The following is a 26,282-nucleotide window of genomic DNA, read 5'->3' on the forward strand; positions in this document are numbered from 1 at the left end:
GTTTGTTGATCCAAAAACCTCTGCAACTTCACCCGGATGCTAGTCTGGCATCACTGTTTTTCTAACAGCTGTTGATTCACCTGAGAAAACAGGAAGCGAAGTCTGACTTAATGCTGTAGTGTCATACTCATTTCACTTTGTTCAATATTAACTCTTGAATATACTTCCAAAGTGTGTGTGTGTGTGTGTGTGTGTGTGTGTGTGTGTGTGTGTGCTCTTATTCGGATGTCTTTGTGAGGACCACTGGACTATACCTACGTAGTGAGGACATTTTGGGAAAGTGAGGACATTTCATTTTCTGACCCCCCTTTAATGGACTGTTTGGGGGTTTCAGACTTTTTGGGGCCTAGAATTAGGTTTAGGTTAGGGTTTGGGTTAGGCATTTAGTTTGGATGGTTGGGTTAGGGTAAGGGGCTAGGGACTACATTATGCCAAAAAGTGTCCTCAGTAAGATAGAAGTACAAACGTGTGTGTGTGTGTGTGTGTGTGTGTGTTTGTGTGTGTGTGTGTGTGTGTGTGTGTGGTGTGGTGTGTGTGTGTCGGAGCACTGCCTGGTCCCACATAATCCTCATCACAGCAGCTGCAGTGTTTTTACACATGACTGATTCTTATTCCTATTCTGAACTTGATCTCTCTCTCTCACACACACACACACACGTTTGTGCTCTCCATAATTGTTACACATTAATTATGGTTTGACCTTTGCCCTGCAGCCACCACGCTTTGCTCTATGACAGAGAACTGAATCAGTAACTTTGTGAAGCTGTCCACACATCTAAAATAAAAATGAAACACGTTTCACAAACTCTAACACACTGTTTAGATTCAAAAAGGACCTAAGGAAGGAACGTGCGGCATATGTGGAGATGAATGTCTGAAAGCTTTGTTTGTGGATTGAATCAGTGAAGTTTCAGCGGTTTGTAATTGAGACCAAAAGTCACCGCATCATGGAAAGTATCCCCCATTGTTTGTAATTCTTGGAATTATTCTATAACATCCTCTTCTCTATCACAGCTTTCCTGTCTTTCTCTCTCTTCAAATTCTTCCACAGTCAACTCTCTTTAGTTCGAGGGCAGCTTTTTTTGTAAAGGGGCCGGGCCATGGAGTTGCAGCTCCTCCCTCTCAGGCTGGGATGAATGCAGGGGGTGAGAGAGAGAAGGAGGGGGACAGAGAAAGATAGAGACAATAGACTTTAATCACTCATGTGGTAGAGAGCTGTTGGCAAGCCGAGTTCCACGCGTGCCGAGAGGGAGAAAACAGAGGAGGGAAAGGCTGAAACTGTGTATTGTGAGAGGAGAGTAACAAGAAGGGAAAAGACTGAAGGAGACAACTCAAGAGGAGAGTTATCATTAGTCTGAACCAGACTGAGGAGAGAGGAGGAGGTGACCAAAACATCTGACCTGGAGGAGAAGAGAGAAGCCAAAAACTTGGAGATCCTCTCAAGAGCTCCACGTATTCTGCTGTCCAAGCTGGAGAATGCCCTGCCATCCCTGTCACCCCTGTCGCTGACTCAGGTGGTCAGCATGATCTCCCACTACCCTCTGGCCACCCTGATGCCTTGGCCTGCGAGTCCCCACAACCACTGTCCCGACCTGGACTGCACCCTGCTGCTGGAGGGGGAGGGAGGTGTCGCCCTGCAGAGGTACCAGCCTCGCTACCCGGAGAGCAGCCCACGACACTGGGTCAGTACAGTACACGCTGTGAGTGCGAAAGAAAAACTGTGTCTGTTTTGTGGGAGTCTGTTTTTTTAATGTTATTTCTGGGAAGCACAGGTAGTTCCAGGCCTGTTAAACAATTTGGCAGATGTTGGCCTTCACATGAACGGCCTTCCTGTGCCTGCTGTTGTTTGGAATGAGGAGTCGCAGGGATATTTTGTGTCAAGGATTTCGATAGATTCAAGGATGGGAAGTGAAGTGGTTGGAAGGTGAGGATTGTAAGAGAAGCACTGAGGAAAAAGATAAAGTGAGGGTTGGGGATTTCAGTTTGTATGTCCTCCAAGGTCTGTTTATTGGATGTGTATATTGTGATGGTGAGAAAGTAGAACAGAGCGACAGAAAAATAAGTGTTTTTGCATGTGTGTGTGTCTGTGTGTGCATGAGAGAAAATAAGTTGTCCACAGCTGAGGTGTAAATCTGTGACTGCTCAGCCGTTCTGCCTCGGCTGCTGGTCACATGGTCATCAAACAGCGTTTTCATATAGAAACTGACAATCTACATTTCATGGCCATCACTTTACAACCAAATGAAAACTCCAGACAAATCAAGTACCGCCACAACTTTTCGATTTGCCAGTCTCAGAGATCACTTCCTCTGTTTGACCCCTGCTCAGTGAAATTTTATGCAATAAGGTGACAACTCACAGAGCAATTATGCAAACGAGACAGTAACCTTTGGAGGCACAGACGACAGCTGACCTCTTGTGAAAGGCAGTGATTCTGATTCACTGCATCTACTGCTTATTGGTCACCATGAAAGTGAATGAGTGTGAGTGTGGTAAGTGCATTTATGTGTGTGTTGCTGACTTCTTAAAATTCACCCATTACAGACTTTACACTTTAGAATCCCTAATAACTAAGATACAGTATATGTATGTAAAAAAACATGCAGGTATACAATAAGCTTCACTTTAAAGTACACGCTTCTCTTATTATTGTAACAACTTTATCTATAAATGTAATGGCACATATGAACATGACAAAGAAAATAACCAGCTAAAGGGACAGTACAGTTAAATAAACTGACATGTCGATAAATAAATATTAGTTGAAAAAAAACTGTTTGTACGCGTCATGTAAAAAATGGTATGAGCTAATACATAAATATAAAGGAGAGACACGAGAAAAAAATAAAAAGGGGGGAAAGGGGCTACTTGAAAGGTGGATTTCACAATAGGAAAGTTTTGTTTCTTTTATCGTGTCTATAAGTCGTAGAGTTGATATGTTGTTTAAATTCACATAGAAATCTTTAGAAATTTTGGGTATTGTTTATCATTCTGCATTTATGGACGTGACAGGATAATGTAATCAATGTTATAAATCTCATCTTTTAAAAGTGTCAGAACATTTTGTACACTAAAATTCGCCACCAATGTTTGAGTTACGCAATAATCCTTCAGCCGAGACAAAAGCAACTGAATGGATACAATGTTAGAACAAGCTGGTCAAAGGCTCTTGTCATCGTTGTTTTCAATATCAAAAAATTGTTTGTTGACGTGTTTTTAGTTTGTTTGTGAGGTCACAGATTCTTTACAACGGTGTGATTACCAGGAAACCAACCTGCAGCGGAGGCTTATTCCAGCTTAGTCGTGGCTACTTGGTTTTATGCACTCACTTACGGTATCAAGGATTTTGTGAGGAGAGAAACTGAAATAAGAATGCTGAAGTGTCCTTGAGCAACACATTGCATGGAATGTATACAAATACAACACCACATCATTAGAGGTCAAATGCATGTATAATCCTTATGTGTGAACAGTAAAAAAGCTAATTCAGTTTCACTTCTAGAAAAACGTTGACTATAAAATCTTCCTTGCTGATAAGCCAGGTAAAACGGAAAGGTCTGTAACATCACTCTGCACCTTGGACTGTTCTGTGCACAACGTCCAGCCCACAAGCAACAGAAAGTGTCAGTGTATTGTAGAACTGATTGAGGAGGACTCACTAATGACAAGGAATAATTTCTGAGAAGCTCTGGAGCATTAACAAAGGAAACAGACCCTTCCAAACAGGCTGGCTAAAACAGAACACTGCAATAAACCCTTTAATAAGCGATTAATGTGATAGTTATAAAAGTATCCGTCACATGACAATCACACTATGGTGCCTCAATGTATGTTTTGTTGGGAAGTCATCCTCCTCGCTGCCTATCTGACATCCTGGCCGACGTGTCCTCCCCCCCTCGCTGCACTGTTTCCGCCAATTGTTTGGAAGGGGGTAAGGAGAGTGGAGGTTAGCTCGCAGACTCTCAAACTCTCCTCATGCAGTACGCCTAAGCAAATCATACATTCATCAACACTGCATGCCACGAATTCAATTCCATGTGAGGGATTGTACAGTATCCAGATTGAGATTGTCCTCTCACGTGGGACATGGAGCAATAAGGGTGGTTTTATGGAGAGGCAAGTGCTTTCCATAAAGTTACGCAAGTACCAAAGAAAACCCCCATTCACCCCCGTCATCATTAAACTTCATTAACTACTTAAGTGCTGCTATTTGCAGCAGAAACCAGTATTTCGCCCCAATGAATTCACACAAACTGCATCATTCTTGTTATTAAGATAATTTCACAAGCTTCTCCTTATTTCATTGTCTGAGTCCGAAGACTTTGCCTTTGCTGCTTTCATGTGTTCTTGCTCCAATCCGCATGAGGTTATGAAACCACGTCGGCCATAAAGGCTGCGACTGGAGTGATTACCTCTCTGTAATCACTGTGCCAGGTCCACAGTTCAGGTCAGGGACGAGGGAGGAGTGCTGAGGTGTCAGTCATTATCAGCTCTGAGAACAACGAGTGACAGAGACAGGAACACAGAGCAACTAACACTGAAGATAGTAGCTAATACTTCACAAGGAACAAACTTTAATGACCTCCACCAAAGAGGTTGTGTTTTCAGCCCTGTCCGTTTGTTTGTTGGCTTGTTTGATTGGAGAGTTTAGGCAAAAACTACGATATGAATTAGCACATGACTTGGTGGAAAGTTTTGGAATGGCTCAGGAAAGAACTCCTAAAATTTGGGTGTGGATCCAGGAATTTATTATCGCTCTCTCTCTCTCTCTAACATTGTAAAAAAAAAATGTTTTCACTGAATAATTAATGGATCTTGATTTTAAAAAGTCAGGCATGTTTAAGGCACTGGTATTTATAGGTGATTGCAATTTGGTGAGGCTTGACTGAATTGGCTGTTGGACCTTTGCGGAGGTGTACGCTCCGCTGAGAAACATTCAAGTATTCAAAATAAACTTTTATTATTATTCAGGTGTTGGAGGATGTGTCACAAGAAGGAATGACAGAGGACATAACCGGGTTTGAACCCAGCTGCGCGGAAGTGAGAGTGTCAACGACTGCACACACACACACACACACACACACACACACACACACACACACACACACACACACACACACACACACACACACACACACACACACACACACACACACACACACACTCTCTCTCTCTCTCCCTTTCTCAGCAGGTTATCACAGAACATTTCACTGCTCTGACTGCATTTTGAAGTCTGCAGCATTCGACGATGTAATTAAGCTGCAGGTCGATCAATCAAAACTCCACTGACGGGAATATTCACCACTGCCTCACATCCGCTGGCTCACAATAACCAGCAGGGCAGTTCAATAACCTAATTCTCTGGAAATGCAGAAGTGACTTTATACAGGGAAAAGGGACAGGGACAAAGGAAGGGGGGGGGGGGGTGCAGAGAATTTCGATGATGCCGTGTTTTCCATTGAAAAAAGTCAGAAAGCTGAGTTAGCACTCCTCCTTCCTCTTTCTTGTCTTTTTGAGCAGAGAAGTGCACGTTTCTGGTCGATGCTCTGTGACGTCTCAGTGTTTCCAGTCCTTAGCCTTTCTGCTTCTCATGTGTTTCAATGACTTGAGAACGATTTCAACAGGTTGTGATTCATTCATCCGGCTAAGACAAGTTCTGTCGCTTTTAACCGGTTTGTTTTCTGACTTTGTATTCAAATAAACCCAAATCGGACTCAGTAATGCTCCATCACATCTTGATACATTTTACAAGCAACTAGTTTACATCTGGAAAATCGACAAAGAAATGGAAAGTATAAAGACTATTTGGATTCACCAAGTAAATACTGACAGTACAACCCACAGCTTGAGACACAGTAATTTACTTCTGTCCAGTCGTATCTGTCCATGCTTTTGTCTAAAATTGGACAAATCACAAAGTGCCAGACTTCTCTTTTCTCTAAAATCCAGGTTTCTGTCGTGCTTTCATTCAGCCGACCACTTATGATTGTGTTTATACACTAGGGGGACCCCCGGCGTGTCAAGTTGTCTAGTCGCCTGCGGCTCTCGAGAGGTCCATATTGTGATCTTAGGCCTAATTGGGTCACATAATAGGACTGGTGTGAAAAGTCAATACTGTGTCCATTGTCCCCGTCACCAGCACGTCCATCCCAGAGCGACAACAACAGGGGAGCAGCTTGCTCAACTGGGGCAGAAACTCATCAAACCATATGGGAATGGGTGTGTGTGTGTGTGTGTGTGTGTGTGTGTGTGTGTGTGTGTGTGTGTGTGTGTGTGTGTGTGTGTGTGTGTGTGTGTGTGTGTGTGTGTGTTTAGGGGATGGTATTGGAGTAAGCAGAAGGCAACATGTGCAGCAGCAGATCTTTGAGGTAGATTGGTTTTGATTTTGAAGGTTTGGCAGCTTTGTGGCCATGTGTGTGTCAATGTGTGCGTGTGTGTGTGTGTGTGTGTGGCCGTGTGTGTGGCCGTGTGTGTGTGTGTGTGTGTGTGTGGCACATATATGTACCCATAAAATTCTCTGTTCCTTTTCCCGCTCAGGCAGGGGATGCAGCATTAGCCAGGACGCATGACTAGGATCAAGCTGGCATTCTGCGGTGTGTATTAGCGTGTGTGTGTGTGTGTGTGTGTGTCCATGTGTGTGTGTGTGTGTGCATAAAGCTGGTGACTGCTGGTGGGCAGTTATTAATACAAATTTTGCCGAGGTAAAAAACTCTGTTAAACAAAGTGAAACACTAACTAAGAACACGAGTGATGTCCAGTATTTAAGTTAGACATTCAATTTAGAGTAAAGTAAGTTCTTGATCTGGTCAATAAGATATAGTACAAGTAAAATCAGGCTTAGGGTTAAGAGATGCTGGGAGAGGAGAGGAGCATCTAGAGACCTACACAGTGTGTATGAGCACAGTCACACACATGAACACATTGTTCTTTAAGTGTTAAAATATTCGTATATTTTGGTCAGTGTTATGGCAACAACTGCACCATAAACACTTGTTTTTTTCGCTACTGCCTCTTTTTTTTCAAAGCAGCTCTGACGTGTGTGTTGCAGCGTGCATCATTTACGCAGTTTCATTTCCTACAGTGCACATGCTCCATACTTCACTTTGACACCAACATGACTGCAGACGAGTGTGAAATGTCCAACACAGGCAGCAGAAATGAAACAAAACAAAGTGTCTCCCACAGTCAGAACAAACCATTTCACAATGTATAACTGGAAATAACACAACGCTTGAACTAAGTGTGACTCCGCACATTCTGATGAACTGAGAGTCGGCTCTGTGGTTTCAGTTTTTGGCAGCAAAGCACCATTGTCACCAGTCTGTTACCAGTTGTTGTTGTTGCGTACAATATAGACACAACGTCAGGGCGACATATATTTGTTGGGCAACAGATGGTCCTGCTCTCATTAGCTGGGGAGGGGTCAGACAGACAAACCGAGCCAGTCCAGACCGATTCATTCAGGCTTAGCCAGGCTTAGATCTCGAGGGGGGTCAGGGTACAGGGGCCCCATGACAGGGGAGGGGCGCTCTGGGTGTGTGTCTGTCTTGTGTTGTCTGTGCTGGTGCTTGTCCGATTTAACGTAACTCGTCCTAATACACCTGTAAACACCTTTTAGTGGATTAACCTCGATTTAGGGGAAGGGACCAGCTGAACCCATATGTCGGCCGTTGTTAATATCATGCAGTCTAAACATGATTTGGTAGATTTAATACTAATGAAACTTAAAGCTGCACTTGACCTGAACAAGACTTTTCCTTGATGTGTGTTGCTTTTAGTCTTGATGTGAAGTGCGGAGGAGTAGGAGGGGGAGGAGGAGGAGGGGTCTCTTGTCTGCAGCTCTGGACTTTACTGGAAACCAATGATGTCACCAGTCCACACACAGGGAGAGAGAGAGAGGGAGGGATAGCTCCACAACAGCCAGGACAATAGATGTGAGGAGCAGGGATATGACATAAGTGCACAGGGAGAGAGAGGCAGACAGAGCTTTTAATGTGTTGAACAAAGGCTTCAGTAGAGCGATGAAGAGACAGAAGCAGTAAGAGAAAAAAAAATAAGAAAATGCAGCTGTGTGTCTCATGAGGGACGACCTGACGCGTCCTTATCCATCTCTGTTGTTATCGTTTTTACCACTGGAGTGCACTGCCGACCCCATTCCAGTTATTTACAGTGTCTCATGGTTTGGTTTATTGAGTTCTAGCTGATCATCCTGACCCTGCAACATAAATCCAACCCTCTCGGGGGTTTAGATGCTGTGGCCTGGTCTGGTTAAGATCTCTGCTGACTCTGGACAAACCCCAGTGGTTCATGAACTCTGCCCTCTACTGGGCAGTATGCTGTGGAAACACAAAACCGCTGCAAAACCACACAAAAACAACATAAGGGGAAATGCCAAGTGTGATAAGTACATTTGACCCGGCAACCCCCCCTACACACCCACATACACACACACACACACACACACACACACACACACACACACACACACACACACACACACACACACACACACACACACACACACACACACACACACACATACCTTTATTTTTATGAGGTCATTCATTGACATAAACCTTTGCCTAGCACTAACCTTATTCCAACCTGAACCCTAAATCAAAGTCTTAACCCCCAAACAGTTCAATAAAAGTGATGAGCGATCAAAACATTTAAAATGTCTTAAAGTCAAAGTGTTCCTGACAAAGAAGTAAAAGAACAAGTATAGTACACGAACACACACGTATACACAAACATGACCTAAAAACATTTATAAAGAGGCCAACTGCTGCACTGACACATTTTGTTCTCATACAGTGACAGAAAATAACCTCTTAATTTTACGCAACAACTTTCCACTGGAGATGTTTGCAGCTGTCACAGCTGGTACTCCTCCTGCTGCCTGGAACGATGAGTCTCCTCTGCTCTGCGTATGTGTCTGCAGCAGGGAGGAAGAAGGAGTGTGTCTCTGTTCTGCTCCGAAATGTGAAATCAGTCTTTCTGTGGAAGCCAGCACAGGATGGCCCTGTTGCCTCATGCTTGTCTCTCATCCAGTGTGGATCCTCTCAGTCTCTGACTGTGCTGTGAACTCTTTCCTGTCTGTCTCCGTCTCCTCCTCACACACTCACAGGCAGAGATAATGTCCTTTCAAGTTTATCTCAATGGTGTCTTATGTGCTGTCTTGACTACACAACCTTCTTATCTCTGACGTAAACACTGAGACATGCGACCCAGGACCCTCTCATTCGTTGTCCTCATTTTATTTTTTTCACCGTAGTGAACTGCAAAGTTTCTCCAGCTCTATCTGCTTCCATAAGGAATCTTCTTATTCCTCCTCTCCTCCGCTTTCTTATTGGTCTGCTTTTATGAGCACGCTCCGGGCCAGAGAGGCTCTGCAGCCAGTCAGGTATGAGGACAGCAGCCTTGCTGGAGTCAGGAGGCTGGAGGCAGGAAGTGGGAGATTTCCTGGAATGTGCGTTTTTTCCCCACACTGGTGCAATAACAGAGCGAGCAGTGCTCCTCCTGTTTTTGTCCCCTTTGTACATGCGCTGCAGTTCCCTGTTCTGACTTTGTGGAACAGAGAGAATTAAGATCCGCTTTACGAAGTCCAGTGATGGCAGGGACCCATCACAAACAAAGAAAAAGTGCTCTGTCCTCATTGAGGGCTTCCCTAAGGGTAATTGCGTCATTCGTCTTCCATGGAAGGAGAACTTGGAGTAAGGATTGTCCTGTACTGTAGTGCAGGAACATCATGTGCATTATCTATTAGCCTTTCAACCATAGAAACATGAAGAGGGCAATCTTGTGTTATACTTAGGTAATGTTGTACTCAACTCAGATGTATTTGCATTTTATACCTCCACTAGTCCATGCCATTTCATTTTTTGATAGCTATAGAGATATATTAGTTAGACAATTAAATGTATTTTATTTTTTATAACCCAAAAAATCTACTTCAATTGGTTAAACGCAAAGGAATTACAACTTCTCAAATCGAATTCAGTAATTTGTTAAAACATTTGTTAACATGAAGTTGAAGGTAATTAGTTAGTGTGTTAGCAATTGAAGCATTTTTTTAAGTTGGTCCCTCAGGTTCATGTGTTACGTACGATTAGTACAGGTTAAGGGATGTACCGTTGGAAACAACTTAGATCAGCTTCAGTTATTATTGATTAATTTCATATTCATTATTAAACTATTTTATGTTAATGTTAATTAAAGGGAACTGTTGGGCTTCTCTATAATTTGTTTAGGTTTTGACCTGAGTAGTTGGTGATAATGCTTGTTGTGATTTGGTGCATACAATTAAAATTGAAATGAAACGTACATTGCTTTGGATATTTTGTATTTTCACCTTTTGGCCTGAATCCTTCCTCAACAAATGATGATTCTAGACTTGACATCTCAAGTTGAACGCGTGCACTCATCTGCTCGTCCATCAGCTGGAGCAGCATCTGTCACATTAGTCAGACCTCTGGTTTTCCCTGAGCTATGACATCACTCCCACTGTGAGACCAACACTCCAATCCCCCTGGGGCAGAGCTGGGGGTCGTACGGGCCACAACCTTCCCACTGCCCCTCTGGGCTTCCCAGAGCTCCAGGGACCCTGGTGGACACCGGGGCAGCTTGGCCTGGGAACTGGAGCCAGTCCAGATTATACAGCATGATGAACAGTCAGCGAGAGGGAGAGCTGATAAAACATAATGTCTGATCGCTGACGGAGAAAAGGCTTCCCTGGCCCTTTGGTGCACTCTCAGCTAAGATGAGGCGGGGGTAATGATGCCATGTGGCGCCTTTTTGTGCGTGTTTGTGGGTGCATCAGTATTTGTGTGTGTGTGTGTGTGTGTGTGTGACTTTCGGTGACGCTGTGTGACGCTGGAGTTACATGTTGGTGCTATGGGAGCAAGACGATTGGGCAGGCACATCACGTACACACATACACACACACACATGAACAGTGGATGGCAGCAGGTCTCCCACTGATCCCGGAAACAGTGGTTATCATAAAGTTCTTATTGTTGTCTTCTGACACTGTATTTGATCATCTGACTGATTGGAAATGTAAATGTATGAACCGCTGCTTGTTCACAATTGATTCATGATTATGATACAACTCTGTAGAAAAAGGCCCCTCACAAAGTCAGTGTTTGATTCATATCTTCGCCTTTATTCACACAAGTGGGCAGACTGAGTATATGTGCAGGCACATTCACAGTGGAACAGTGTCGTCCGTTCTCACACACTCGGCCCATTCTCCTCTCCCGTCTCTGACAATACACAGTACGAGTGACGGCATCCACAGCCTTCCTTGTATTGTCCCACGCAGGGTGTGTGAGGCCACAGCTGCTTCACACACAGGACGGCTGTAGGTCCCCCAGCACGTCACTTCACCCTCTCAGAGTAAGTGATGGCGGCATAATCACAGCAAATCTACAATTGATAGTCAAGTGAAGTGGGTGTCTGGGGATCTGCACAAACAAAGAGATTTTGAACGGAATCAATCTCGAGATTCTGACTAATTTGTGCAATTCAGACAGTCAAAGCCTCTTTTTTGGATTCAGACATGATAAAAATTGAGAAAATACATTTAAAGAAAATAACTCAAATCACTAAATAATTCAGATTTGCCCAAAAGTTACCACCCCAGTCTGTGGGTTGATTTGTGTGTTTGTGAGCAAGATTACATAAAAACAACAGAATAGATGACCATGAACCTTGGTGGAAGGATGAGGTATGGGTCAGGGAAAAAAACATACAATTTTGCAGTGGATCATTTTCACCATTTTCCCAGAGAATAATCCATGGATCTTGATTTAGAGTAACCATGAATAATAATTTAAAAATAGATCACTGAGGCATACAAACACAAAATTATGTTTTTAATATTTAGGAAAGCCAACGATCATTTTCATTGTCTGTTTCAACACAATACATGTGTTGTAAACCTTTCTTTTCTAAAGATCGAGTCAAATTAGATTATTAAATCACTAAATTAGTAACTGGTAAATTGACTAAAATATTACTAAAACCAACGTTTCTTTACTAATAAAATAAACTCACTATTTTACTTTTGTGTCATAATAAACTTTACTAGCTATTGTAAATATTTGTGTCCATTTCATTACGAGAAATGAGGAAATGTGTAATTTGTTCGCGATTAATTTTACATGAAACAGGTTGATGGATCTGTCGCGTTGCGCAAACAACTCTCAGCCGCGCGTCAGAGCGCGCACGCTGTTGTCAGTCTGACGAGAGTCTGGCAGGGGGGGGGGGGGGGGAGGAGTTCTAACGGGACTGTTGTGAGTGAGAGCAGGAGGAGGGGGAGGAGGAGGGGTTTGCTTTAGATACGCAGTAGAAGAGGGGAGAGTGACAGTCAAAGAGAAGCAGACCGAGGAGGAGTGTGTGGGAGAGAGAGAGAGAGTGCGGTTGGGGAGCAGGAGGACCCAGATCTTTAAAAGAGGAACACGTCTTCTTCTTCTCCTTGTCGGATTACCCCCCGAGCTCTGATGCTGTCCTCGGATCATGAGAGAAACGCTCACCATGAAGTTCGCCTGGAAAACTAAAATGGTAATAGAAAGCAACAACATAAAAGAAAGAAAAGAAAGAAATGCTCCTGGTTTTCCATCCTGTGCGCTCTGTTGTTGAGTTTGTGGTTTTGAGGAGAGGGAGGAGAGGGGGGAGAGGGAGGGAGGTTAAAGGGGGGAGAAAGGAGGGGGTGTCTTTAGGCTTGGGAAAGTAGCGGATAAAGGGGGAGAGCAGAGGAGGAGGAGGGGAAAGCGGGGGAACTGTTGAACATTGAGTGTTAATCATTTAAACCAGATTTGAACCGCGGTTTCATTGTGAAGTTGGTGCGTAAAGTTTGGGAAACGTGCGTAAAAAGAGGGAACGAATAATAACCAAGAAACCGCTCTCCTCTGCTGCAGCAGTGTAGGGACTCGATCTGAGTTTCCCCTCCCTGATGGGGGATATGCACACTTTTGTCTGGGGGCCTGCAGTGAAATAGAGTGGGAACAATTGCCGAGCCCCGGGGCCATCACTGTCTCTCTCCGCGGCTCCCAGCTGCGTCCAGCCGAGAAAAGCACAAAAGCCAACAGATCAGCGCCCGAAAGACTCGACTCGGCTGCTGTTGTTATCTCAGGAGTGTTGTTTCACACACATCTAATGGGCTGATAGGCAGATGAGCTCTAATGCATGAGCTGAGATAGGGTCCTCCGTGCCCGTGTGGCCTCCATGCAGTGTCCTCACTGTGCACTTATTTTGGAGCATCTTCTGTGGGAGGATACAGAGTAAACATGTCGTCCTCTGTTTACACCTCACACAGCCTCATCTGAAGGCCTCTGTAGCTGCTCCCTATTGTTTCGGATAGCTCCATATTCTGGTGAATGGAAATATGTGACTGTTTTGGTTTCCAAGCTGAAATCAGACCAAGCTTTTGTGCACATAGTGAGCACAGCTTCTCCTTTTTAAACCCTGCTCTGAAAAACATCTCTATGGCAGGCTGTGTGTGTGTGTGTGTGTGTGTGTGTGTGTGTGCAGACTGTGAACTCAGCAGCCGGGCCGGCCAGCACCGAGACCTCCCGCTATTGTTTTGGGAGTGTGTGGACTGCATGACTCATGCACTGATGTATTTATTTGTCTCTGCGCCAGCCATCCATCCATCCATCCAGCCTGCCGGCCAGCAGCAGCTGAAGCCAGCAGCAGATAGAGAGACTGCATGTTGCTGACCATACAACCAGGACGCTGGGACACACATGTTTCAGACAAATACAGCATCTGACCTTCAAAGACAGAGACATGTCGTCCCATTTCATCTGTCAGCTCCGGTTAAAATCCCCCGTCTTTTACTCCTCCTCTTCCTTTCTATCTTTGTGTTTTCAGTCTGTGGACTTTCTTTTCAATTCTGCAGCACATGTTTCTGTTCAAACCCAAACACGGCCGAGTCATGGCTGAGTGCCACCAGGCCTCCAGGACGGTCCGTTCAGCCTCTTAATGCCGTCTTTGACCTTTGACCTCTTTTCTGGCGTGCCCTTCTGTTTGGGCAGAGGCTTCGGACTTTGCCATTGAGACTGTGCAAATGAAAGTGGGGACAAGTGAGAGTGATCTTGGCTGATGCTGCCTGAGTGCATGTGTGTGTGTGTGTGTGTGTGAGGACTTGGCCTTAATACTGCACGCGTGGTTGTTTCTGTTTGGCCAGTCCCTCTCCTTCGCTGTCTCCCTGCCTCTGTTTTTGTCTGCGTCTGTTGATGTCTCAGCAGATCTCTTGTTTGCTCTCGCTCGCTCCCTGAGCTTGAGATTTGTATTTTGATTTCTCTCTGCTCCCTCTCTATTTGTTTGTGCGCTCGGCTGTTTATCAGTGATTTACAACCAGAGACAGACTCACCACATATGGGTCCACTGCTGCCACTTGAGCTCAAATCCATTTAGTCTTACAAGATGATTTTAACATGGTTGAGCTCTGGAGACGCCGATTTGTAATCAAACTCTCTCGGCTTGTGTAATAAGGCTGAAACAACAGACAGAGACATTTTCCGTGCATATTTCGGCGCGGTTCATCCTTTCTGGTTCTTATCTCAAGTTTTTTCAGGCTGCTCTGACTTTAGCTCCAGAGAGACATGGGGAAGGAGATGGATAGGGATTAATAGAGGGAGTAAAGATGGGGAGGGAAGTAGGTAGGGAGGCCTGGCGAGCAGCATTGGTGGGGGTTGGGGAGTCGGTCATTCTTGATGTTTTACTACATCTCAGTCCCTCTCTACTTAGTTTGTGTGAGTGCTGTGGTTGTGTTGTCTCATTCTTCCTTCTGCTTTCCTCAATTAGGTTTCCAATAAGGCAAATTCCTATCAAAATGACACGTGCTGTGGAAGTTGTGGCTCTGCAGCGAGCAGGAATTCGTTGTGTATTTTTTTGAGGTGTCCTAATATCTTTTCTCCCTCTCTCCCCGCAGAGCTCGGTGCAGGACTGGGGGGAGGAAGTTGAGGAAGGAGCCATCTACAATGTGACACTGAAGAGAGTTCAGATTCAGCAGGCGGCCAACAAGGGAGCAAGATGGCTGGGGGTGAGTAGAGGCCTCACTGACGTCTCACACTGTGACACAGCTGATGCTGAGCTCCGGTGACACGGATTATACAAAACCTTTTCCCACTTTCTCAACCTGTTGTGATAAAAATGGTAAACCCCACAGGTTTATTTATAGTGGAACAGGTTCTAATGTGGAAATGATCATGTGCAGATGGATTATGAAAACACCCCAATGAGTTGTGTGCATCCTCCAGAGCTTAATAAAATAAAAAAAGCTAATCTCTATTGTTTGAGATAGACTGCGTCTTTCAGCCGAGGGCCGTCTCTCAGCCCTGTGCTCCACCGGGGCTGTTGTTGTTCTAACATCTGAGCTGTAAATCTCTCAGTGTAGACTACACCTTTTACACTGCACGCTGAAAATCAACAGTTTCCCCAGACCGGGGCAGTTCAGCCAAAGCATGTGATTTCCTGGCTTTTCCAGCTGCCAACATTGAAACGGCTCGCTCCTTTGTACGGCGGTGTTTTATGAAATGCTGCTATGACAAAAAAAAAGCGGGGTATTAAAAGTTTTCCCTTGAGTTGTGCAGTTTTCTTTTCAGCGCATATGAGGCATTACTGTTTCCTCCTCCGTGCTGTTTATATCAGCATAATAAGATGTTACGCAGTGTATTATTATTGTACACTGAAGGGCCAATTAAAGGTATTATCCCCAGTTTTCTCTGCAACAACTACAAGAATGCAGGAGTTAACAGAAAGTCGGATATATGTGGTCTTGCTGTGTTTACTAGGATTTAAAAAAAGGTTTGTCCTTTAGTGTTTGACGGTTAGGGACCGGCTCATGAGAGAAGAACTAGCTTGGAGGCTTTAAGACTGTATTGATGTATTGACAGCGACAGAAGCTGCCAGCTCTACTCCAGCTAATTAAAACAACATGGCTACTTTCTACAGCAGCAGCAGCAGCAATCCCATCAGAGTATTTACTCCAAACAGTCAATTGTCAGCGAATAACAGCAATTACAATCAGTGGGATTACAGGCCTATGCTCTGTGTATTGTTTACAGTGTGCGTAGTAATTAGCGGATTCGGTTGCAGAATTGGTAGATTTGAATGTTTTGTAAATTCCCCATCTGTATGAGTGCAGAGCCGGCCACCACGCACAGATAAATAATCGTGTTTGTGCTGTGTCCCGAGCTGTTATCAGTGGGGTTTTGTTGGGAGAACTTGGCTCTGCTGCTGTCCTCCTCTCTGTCTGGAGGGACATGTGGAGGAGGGGCCCGCTGTGATTAAAAGCAGATTGGAGCGTTTCCTGTTGTAGTGAGCTAACTTTACCAAGGTCTCTCTCTTTCCGTGTCTCTGCCACCTCTTCCTCTACTCCCTCTCTGCTCGTTGTGGAGCTCAGCTCAGTGTATTTCCTCATAGACAAGAAAGCATAATCGTCGGATACATCTGGACAAATGAGAATCAAATGGGTAACTGTTGTCCTCACTGCTTCTGCTCTCCATTCATCCACTTGGTCCTCTATTGAATTGTGTCACTCCTATTATTGAATTGTCGGACTCCTGTTGTTTAACAGTTTGGAGCTTACCTGTTCTCAGATGTCAAGTGAATGCAAATCACAAGAATTAATCAACGATATAGGATGTCACATGCATACATCCGCCAACGGTCCCCCTAAATTCATGCCATCGAGCTACACCACATTTCAAACAGTCATGGATATCAGTTCCCTAAATGTTTCATCAAGATCCAGGGGAAATCTATGAAACTGTGATAAAATGCTCTGTATCGCAAAGAAAGTGAAAGTAAATCCTGCTTCTGATCCAAATCTGCACCAAACTTTAATTTACATTTTTAACCTTTCACCAAGTTTTGTGCTAATCCGTCCATGAACACATGGCAGAGGTAATAAATAAATTGGCAGTCACTGTAAACCTTATTTAACTGTGTACAAATATCTGTGTTCAGGCGGAGGGGGATCGTCTGCCTCCCGGCCACACGGTGAGCCAGCTGGAAACCTGCAAGATCCGCAGCATCCGCGCGGGAACGCTGGAGCGACTGGTGGAGACGCTACTGACGGCTTTTGGAGACAACGACCTCACCTACACCTCCATCTTCCTGTCCACGTACAGAGCCTTCACCAGCACACAGACTGTGCTGCGGCTCCTGCTAGACAGGTAGGCACGAGTGAGGTGTTTTAAAAAGCCACAAATAAAGTACTGACTTTACATTGTTGTGGTTTATATGTATTAATATATGTATATATGTATTTAATTATGCATTCTCCTCATTCTCTGCTGCAGATATGGATGCACTGAGGAAAATGAACAAGACACAGACAGATGTCGAGGATCTGAAACCAGAGGAGCCATTAGGAAGTGAGATACATCTAAAAATACACATCTCTGTTAATTTCACATAAACAGCCTTCTATTGTATTGTTGTTATCTGCAGTATTTCTAATGTATCTCAGCTGTTCTCCCGTCACTGCCTGCTCTCTAAACTCAAACGTTTCCCTGCGGTCTCCACAGTGCCTTGGCCTCCATCCTGCGTTCCTGGCTGGACCAGTGTCCTGAAGACTTCCAGGAGCCTCCCGAGTACCCCTCTCTGCACAGGCTGATGGACTATCTGCGCATGGCCCTGCCCGGCTCCGAGGCTCTGAGACGAGCGCAGGGTCTGCTGGAGCAGCTGCAGAGTCAGGCCGGCATGGACGACTCTGATGGTAACTAACAAAATCATCTTTCATTTCTATTCTCCACAGTACGCTTTAGTTTTTCATCTCAGGCAGCAAATTCCTAATCAACCCTGTTTACCTGCTTTTAGCTGGTTTCCATGGCAACAGTTCTTTCTGCCTGGGGGAAGAGGAGGAAGTGGAGATGGAGGTCCACGAGGACTTCCTGTCGTTTGATGCGGACCTGGTGGCCGAGCAGCTGACGTACATGGACGCAGTGAGTGGAGGGAAATGTGCTGGACACAGGGGAGAGGGGCCAGTGTGTGTGTGTGTGTGTGTCTGTCTGTGTGTAAGTGTTACATCGCAGGTTACATCCCTGCAATGTTGTTACAGTGCTGTCACACTAACATCAGCGTGTTTTTCCTGCTCCAGCTGCTGTTTAAAAAGGTTGTGCCCCACCACTGCCTGGGCTCCATCTGGTCTCAGAGGGATAAGAAGCACAACAAGCACAGTGCCCCCAGCGTCCGAGCCACCATCACCCAGTTCAACGCCGTGGCGGCCTGCGTGGTCAGCACCGTGCTCAAACACAAACAGATCCGGCCGCACGTTAGAGCGCGGGTCATCCAGCGCTGGATAGACATCGCTCAGGTGGGACGAAACACACAATTTCAAATCTTCAGAAATAACAGTGGATTCCTGACTGACCTGGGCTGATCTTCTGTTACAGGAATGCCGAATACGCAAAAACTTCTCATCTCTGCGAGCCATTGTGTCGGCCCTGCAGTCCAATCCTCTGTACAGGCTGAAAAGAGTATGGGCCTGTGTGCACAAGTAAGCCCCCAATTTCTCAACTATGCAGATAATCTCAAGGGGTTTCGGTAGATGAATCGGCCTTTTGGCAGAATTCGACAGGTTCTCCTCAGTGTTTATGTATTTTGGCTGCTGTGCACGCAATCCTTACCTAACCTGAGTCTGTGTTCGATGCAGAGACAGCATGCAGACGTTCGAGGAGCTGTCGGACATTTTCTCCGACCACAACAACTACCTGACGAGCAGAGAGCTACTCATGAGGGTGAGTTCTCACTTTATCATGTCTGAGGAATCTGAAACTTGAATATAAGCTGCTTTCAGAAATCTTCTGAAGGAGCTGTATGTAAGATCGAAAATGTTCAGGTCAGGTGATCTGGACACAGCAGTAAAATCCACATGAGGCAAAACTGGAATTAAAACAACAAAAACAATCCAAATATCTGAGGGTGATAAGGAGATGTCGTTCACGTAGCAGACGCCAACGGAGATGTCAACTTGGAAAAATAACCAGGCTTTACAGCTTTGGCTATAAGGGCATACAAAATTTTACAAAAACAAATGATCTCCGCAGCAAAATGTATCCGTCATGTCCTGCTTGCTCTTCCCAGGCTCCACCCCTTCCCTGAATGTATCTGACATTTTCCTGTTGTTGTGAATGTGTCGGACAGGGACAAGCTCCTGCTGCATTGTTCATATGTGAAAGGATAACTCTGTACGCTCACTGGAGCCCCAGTCTAAAAAAAGCAGTAGACTCAGCATTCTATGTAAAAAAAAAAGGTTTAAACTTTGTAGATGTTCCTGGGTTTTGATCTGTGAAAATCCTGGAAACATTTGACTCGCTAGTATCTTGAGCACTGAAGCCTTTTTTTTCTCTGTTTGCCTCACAGGAAGGCACTTCAAAGTTTGCCAGTCTGGAGAGCTGTGCCAAGGAGCACCAGAAACGCACCCACAAGAGACTCCTGCTGCAGAGGGAGATGGTGAGACAAAAGTGCTTTAACAACCAGTGCCAGACAAATGGATGTCTTCTCAGAGCTTTGTCATTTTAAACAACACATTCCTCCAAAGCAATGTACTGCAAAGTGAGTTCAAGCCGCTCCAGTATGATGAAGCCACGTGGTTAACATTGTTTACTCAATGCACTTTGTTCTGTACTTGCATTAAGCCTGTGTTGTAATTTACAAACTCTCCTCGCCCTCTCGCAGTGGAAATAAATCTCTGACTTTATTATGTGGCATCGCAGTGAATTTACTCGGTTGTTAAAGTAACCGAATTACTCTTTCCTCACAGGGAGCAATGCAAGGAACGATACCATACTTGGGGACGTTTCTTACCGACCTGACCATGTTGGACACAGCCCTGCCGGACCTAGCGGAGGTAGGAAAAACAACTCCCCTAACACCTGCTGAGTGTGTGTGTGCCTGTTAGCAGCTGTGTGCGTCTTTCGATATTTGAGAGCGTGTGTGTGTGAGAGAGTTTACACAACTCGGCAGATCTGAGAGTCTGTCTGTGTAACCACCGTCAGAAAACTGGGCTCCAAGTTTCCGTGTGTGTGTGGAATTTTGTCGGCCCATTTTTGGAGTGGCCCACCTAATGCTGTTTGTCTAAGCGGCCGCTGGTATGTGATGTTCGGGGTCTGACAGCGTGCTCTTTGTGTCCTCCGCAGGGTGGTCTGATCAACTTCGAGAAGAGACGCAGGGTGAGTGCAGCTGCAGCCCCCCCCCCCCCCCTCCTCCTCACAGGGTTATATGTCTGACAATTATCACACGATGAGCTCGTCAGACCCAATCTAACGTAGGTGGTTTTCTCTGTGTCTCTGCAGGAGTTTGAGCTGATCGCTCAGATCAAGCTGCTTCAGTCGGCCTGTAACAGCTACTGTCTGTTTGCGGAGCCCAGCTACCTGCGCTGGTTTAAAAACCACCCCCAGCTCAGCGAGGAGGAGAGGTAACGAGCACTTTCTCTCTCGATCGCACCATTACCCATTAGATAATGAGCACATAAGAGTGTGAGGTCATGGTCTGTTGGATCCATTGTTAAGAAACGCACAATGGAAGCTTCTTTCTCCACGTTGTCCTCGCCTCTCCCTGCTGTTCTTATGTCACGTCTTCACTCCCACCGATCCCTCGTACTTATTGTCTTTACTCTCTGACCTCTCTCCTTTTCTCACTCTTTTCGTTTCTCTCCTTTGACTTTCTCTTTCATTTAACCTTTCTGAGATTACACTGTTCCTAAAAACACTGAGCACATGATGCGATAACAGTTCATAATGTTAAGTTGTGTTATTCATGTTCTTTTTTGCAGCTACTCTCTGTCCTGTGAGATCGAGGGCCTTGGCGATAGCAGTCCGACTTCACCCAAACCTCGAAAAAGCATGGTGAAGAGACTCAGCCTGTGAGTACATCAGAGCATTGATGTTCATTATACTGTGAATGGATCATATTGAGTTGAAGATTTTCCTCGGCTCGGACGTGTCACAGTCTTTTATTCTTCCCCACATGTCTGGGACATATTTATTTTTATTGTCTGATAACTGTGTCCCTCTTCTTCTCAGGCTGTTTCTTGGACCAGACAATAACTCAGCCCATTCTCCGGTCAGAGAGATGCCGCGATCGCCTCCCACTGGCAGCTCAGGGGAGAGCATGGACTCCGTCAGCGTGTCCTCCAGTGACTCCAGCAGCCCCTCAGACAGTGAAGGTCTCACGCCCACGACTCACACCTCCGACTCCCAGCAAAACAAGGTGGGTGGTGACATATAACATTAATCAATTATTATTAAGGTTCTTGCTTCATATAAATCATTTGATCCTAATTTTAGTGTGCCCCCGTAAGACTTGACTGGAGACAACAGATAGAGTAGGCTGTAGAATTAACGCATGTTCATTTATAATCTTTATCTGTTGATTAATGGTCCCTGACTGGATCTAATAGATTAAACAGAAAGAAGATTTAAGATTGTGTTGAGTTTAAATCCTTAATAAAATATATGAACAGAGTCATTTACATAACCATCAAACTTGCCCAACACGGGAAACATAACATTATATCACTAGTTCTGCTTTTTGTTAAGATAGAAGTGAAAGTGGCTTTAGCTGCAGACTTTAATAAAATGAGGCACTTTCTGGATATATAATGTTTTAATAATAGATGATCCAACATCCTGAACCTATTCCGCCACTAAATGATTGAATTAATTCGTCAGAACATAAACTTGTGTCACATGCTAATCACAAAAGACATGTTTCTAATGGAAATATTACATATTTTCCCATTTTTTACTTCCACCAAGGAGGAAAAAGATAAGCAATATTATGCAAAAAAAAACCTACTATGCAAATAATCATGAAACTTGGAAGGATGAAGTGTGGGTCGCAAAAGAACCCATAACATTTTAAAGTGGGTCCAGATCAGGGGGCAGATCTATGATTTGTTTTATTTCTCAGAGAATAATTCATAGACCATAATGAAAATAAACATGGCATGTTCAGGGGACTGATTGTTATGGGTGAGTCATTTGGTGCAGATCCAAATAAATCTGGATCTATTGTTATCTTAATGTGGTTTCATAAGGGGACTGTTGGCGGATATATGCACTCTCGTGATTGTCCTTCTATTTGTAAAAAGAAATGTCATTTGGAAGAATAAGATAAAAAAACTTTGTGCAGTCCCTAAATAAAAATATGTATTATAAGCATTGTTTCAGTGACATTTTGTCTACTGATGCCTAAAATAGCTGCACATCAGATTATCAGAGGTTCAATCTTTGCTATATGTTAAAATGATTTATGAGTTTATGTTTCCATCTCTCTGTATTTGACTTCTCTCTCGTCTCCTCAGCTATCAGAATCCTCCTCGTGTAATTCACTCCACTCCATGGACACCAGCTCGTCGACAGCCAGTGTCTCCATGACCCCGGCCTCTCCCTCCCTGCCAGGGCCTGCCTGCACCCACCGGCGCTCCCTCTCGCTCACGCCCCTGTCCCCCAGTTCCCCGGGCCAAACCCCAACGTATAACACCCAGGCCCAGGACGCCTGCATCATACGAGTCAGTCTTGAGCACGGCAACGGGAATCTCTACAAAAGCATCCTGGTGAGTAAATTAGTGTTTGTGTTGAGTGGGTAACACCGTTTTTCGTTAAACCCTGTATGACTTAATTTTCTTTCCATCCTTTAAATAGTTGACCAATCAAGACAAGACCCGTGCCGTCATTTCCAGAGCGATGGCGAAGCACAACCTGGAGGTGGAGCCTGGGGAAGGATACGAGCTGGTACAAGTCATCTCTGAGGAGAGAGGTAAAACACGGGTTTGCTGTCAAATTGAAGCTTATTATTTTTCCTTCTTCTCGATCCTCTGAGGTTCATTCAAAATCTTGGGTGATCAATGAGAGGTCCCTTTTTAGAACTGTGTGAAGCCTTGTTACTCAAATTACATCTTTCATAGACAGTATAGGGATTTAGGTTCAGCAAACGTTGCTCCTGCTATATGAAGCAAAACTAAATCTAAGCAATTCATCATAATAATTTAGTGCAGTGCCTTTTCTAAACCTGCCTGTTTAGAATGGACTATTTTCTAATAGCACTAAACTCGCTCTTATGACTGACCTTTGTCCTCTGTTATGTCCAACAGAACTGGTGATCCCAGACAACGCCAATGTCTTTTACGCCATGAACACCTCAGCTAACTTCGACTTCCTGCTGCGGGTGCGGGGCACAGCGGGTCGGCCGGTCCAGCTGCGAAGCCGGTGCAGCTCCACGCTCCCGCGGACCCAGCACCGCTCCAGCCTCTCGCTTCGACTCAGCAAAGTCACGCTGTAACCGGACTGTCGTGGCCCAGCAGCTCGCCCTTATACCCCTGACCCAGGACAACACATAGGGCATGAAGTGGATATAAGGGGTTGGGTTTCGGGAGCCTCTGTAGAACAAAATGGACTTGCAGAAGAAACGCAGGATTTTCAACAAGCAACAGATGATCCCAATGAACTGTAAGACTTTTGAAGGAGCCTCACTATGACTCTTATTTTGATCCTCCTGAACAGTGCCATCCCTTTGCCCTGCCTTAAAATAGACCATGGATGTGTATTGGACTGCTGTGCCAGTGGGACTATGCTTAATTTTACTAGTGATGCCTGTGATAGAGCGATACAGCGACCCCTAGTGGCATTTGCTCTTTATGACGACAGGTTTTTGCACATGTGGGAGCAGCCAAACTCCTGACCTCCAACAGTATTCTAAGATGTTCTTCTTCTTGTCCGGTGACGCCTATGTAGCTGAGTTATAACTGTTCTAGTTAAAGAAGAGTGATGAAAGCAGAAAAAGAAGGTGGATCAGAAGGAGGGATGGACTGAGTTTTCAGTCCTGTTGCCTTTATTGATGATTGAGTGGACCTCTGACAGTGATCTGAATGATATTGATGAACTGATTGACAGGAGCTGTGATGTCATTATTTCCCCCTAGTTGGACATGTGGACCCGCCATGTCTGCCCTGTGCACAGTGTGCACAGTGAATTCAACCCCTCTCATATTGTGAGCTGTGTGAAGAATGCTGCGTTTTTTGCGCTCGTTCTGATTGGTTCCAGTACTTGGTTTTAACAAGTCCTCCACGCAATGGCCTTACTAGCCCTGTCTTCAGGGCGCTGAGATGCAATTTGTGCTGCTGTACTCACTTGTGCTTGTTTGAAAAAAAAGAAGAACAGGTGGACAGGAGAGGAAATGAAGGAAGTGTCGCACTGAAATGGAAAGCACCATGCACATTGTGTCAAACTGATGCATACTCGTACCTCTCTGCCCTTCATTATATGAACTACAGAGCTGCACTTGTCAGTTGGTCGGAGATGCCGATGTGAATACATAAGAATGAGTGGCTTTGTATTTTTTATATGTTTTTATTATGCAATTCAGGCCAGAATAGAAGCCAGATTGGAGACCGATGGAGGATTTTAAATGTTGTTGAATTCAGAAAGTGTCATGTTTTAGCCAGTGCAAATTTTTACTGTGATGCATTTGGAAATTATTTACCTCTCCAGCTCATTATACTCACAGAAGCCTCCTTATGCAGTAAAACCCCCCTTTACTTGTCTCATGGTCACAACCATTATTTCCAGCACCACATCACCAACACTCCATCAACCGTTCACATGTGCAGATTAACGCTCGTAGTTTCTACAACGTCACTCTACTGTGCCATGATTTCGTGCAACCAGTTCAGGCTCCTCGGTTGATATCACAATCAGCAGTTTCGCTGTCGGCCCGATCGTCTGTCTCCATGCAGCACTTCATTTCCAAACATTCTCGTGAATTCACCCCCTGCTCCTGTGTTCTTGACTGCCAAAGACTTTTCTTCTACCTGAATAAATAAATTATTATCATTATTATAATGATTGTCCTGTGTGTTTTTGATTTCAGAATAGGATTCAAAATCCTCCTACTCACATACAAAGCCTTAAATAGTCAAGTCCCATCATGTATTAAAGAGCTGATTGCATCGAATTATCCCAATAGATCAATTTGCTCCCTTAAAACAGTCTCACAGATGGTCACCCACACTGAGTTTGGATAAACTGATAAACACATAAACATTTGATTATTCTAGTCTTATTTAAATACAATTCAGTTAACTGTTGATTCAAATTACATTTTTAACATATATTTTTTCAACCAAACAAAGCTCTTCTTGTGTTCCCTGTGCAGCGGCAGCGGCGCTCGGCTTCTGTCAGTTTACCCTTGTATCCTGATGGAAAACATGCTCGGTCCTGTCAGGATTGACATTGTCGATAAAAGGACCAGAGTGTTGTTCTGGACGCAGCCCAAGTCATTTTGCTGAGTGGAAGACATTTCTGCTGACATAAGTGCATCAGTCATGACCTTCCTTTCCTGAAGTAAAGTTTGCTGCGCTAGTCAAACCAAAAGATAATTTAAAATTTATTCCGTAAAATTTGGGATTGAGCGCCACTTGCTGGTGGTTCGAATCCTGGTTCAGAGTGGGGGTTTTCTGTGGGTTGCATGTTCCCTCAATGGTTGCATGGGATCTGGGTACTCCGGCTTCCTGCCCACAGTCCAAAGACATGCAGATTAGTGTTAGGTTAATGGGAGACTCTAAATTGACCGTAGGTGTGAGTGTGAATGGTTATTTGTCCCTGTATGTTGGCCCAGTGATACACTGGCAACCAGTCCAAGGTTAACCCCGCCTCTCGCCCAATGTCAGCTGGGATTGGCTCCAGTGACTTTCAAAGGAGAAGTGGTACAGATAATGAATAGATGGATAAAGGATGGATGAAGGATGGAAGGATGGATAGATGAATCCTTGTTTGTCTTTGTTCCTTTTCTGTACTTTATATACAGAATACATGTATATATAGAACAATATATATTCTATATGAAATATTTTAAACTGACCTCCTTAGGACTCAGATGTTGTTGTTGCTGTGACAACACTGGAACTTCCCTGCATTATTTATTATGAGGAAAGAATTAATCTATTTTCAGATACCAATCTCTTTGGCTGCTGTCATCAGGTCTTTAATCAATTTTTTTTACACATTTTAGTTTTATCGGTTTCACAGATAGTGGGTAGAGACGAGGCCTTTAAATCACTGTCAGCTTTTTTATTGAATTTGATTCATGGCACTCACATTTTAACTGTTATTGAGCTTCAACAGGTGGCTGCTCTGCATTAAGTGCCTACTTGAGGGCAACAAAAGGCTTTTGCTCCCGTGGGAGTGCACATTTGAAAAGCTGGTTCATTACAGTGAGCCTGTTACAGCCATACAGGCACAGATGGATGGTCTCTCACCAACTGGACA

General features: G+C 44.6%; 1 protein-coding gene across 2 annotated transcripts; it reads left to right on the top strand.

Annotated features, from left to right (window-relative positions):
• Positions 1-1,382: 1,382 nt before the first annotated feature.
• On the top strand, positions 1,383-24,857 carry rgl1 (ral guanine nucleotide dissociation stimulator-like 1). Of its 2 annotated transcripts, none has more exons than XM_061078360.1 (18): positions 1,383-1,682; positions 14,939-15,049; positions 16,978-17,186; positions 17,313-17,387; positions 17,541-17,731; positions 17,833-17,957; positions 18,113-18,328; positions 18,408-18,511; positions 18,668-18,752; positions 19,378-19,467; positions 19,778-19,864; positions 20,154-20,186; positions 20,310-20,431; positions 20,789-20,878; positions 21,039-21,225; positions 22,322-22,573; positions 22,662-22,776; positions 23,111-24,857. In XM_061078360.1, the coding sequence occupies exons 1-18, from the start codon at positions 1,524-1,526 to the stop codon at positions 23,296-23,298; spliced, it is 2,439 nt and encodes an 812-aa protein (XP_060934343.1). In that variant the 5' UTR covers positions 1,383-1,523; the 3' UTR covers positions 23,299-24,857. The 2 variants fall into 2 exon arrangements, with proteins under 2 accessions (XP_060934343.1, XP_060934342.1); XM_061078359.1 differs by lacking the exon at positions 1,383-1,682 and adding an exon at positions 12,387-12,564.
• Positions 24,858-26,282: the final 1,425 nt, after the last annotated feature.

The sequence above is a fragment of the Limanda limanda genome, chromosome 9 (assembly GCF_963576545.1).
Source record: "Limanda limanda chromosome 9, fLimLim1.1, whole genome shotgun sequence".
Lineage (NCBI taxonomy): Eukaryota > Metazoa > Chordata > Actinopteri > Pleuronectiformes > Pleuronectidae > Limanda > Limanda limanda.

Coding starts and splice junctions, on each gene's coding strand:
- rgl1 (XM_061078360.1), top strand. CDS start 1,524: ATGATCTCCCACTACCCTCTGGCCACCCTGATGCCTTGGCCTGCGAGT. Junction 17,388..17,540: donor ACCAGAGGAGCCATTAGGAA/GTGAGATACATC, acceptor CGGTCTCCACAG/TGCCTTGGCCTCCATCCTGC. Junction 20,187..20,309: donor ACTTCGAGAAGAGACGCAGG/GTGAGTGCAGCT, acceptor GTGTCTCTGCAG/GAGTTTGAGCTGATCGCTCA.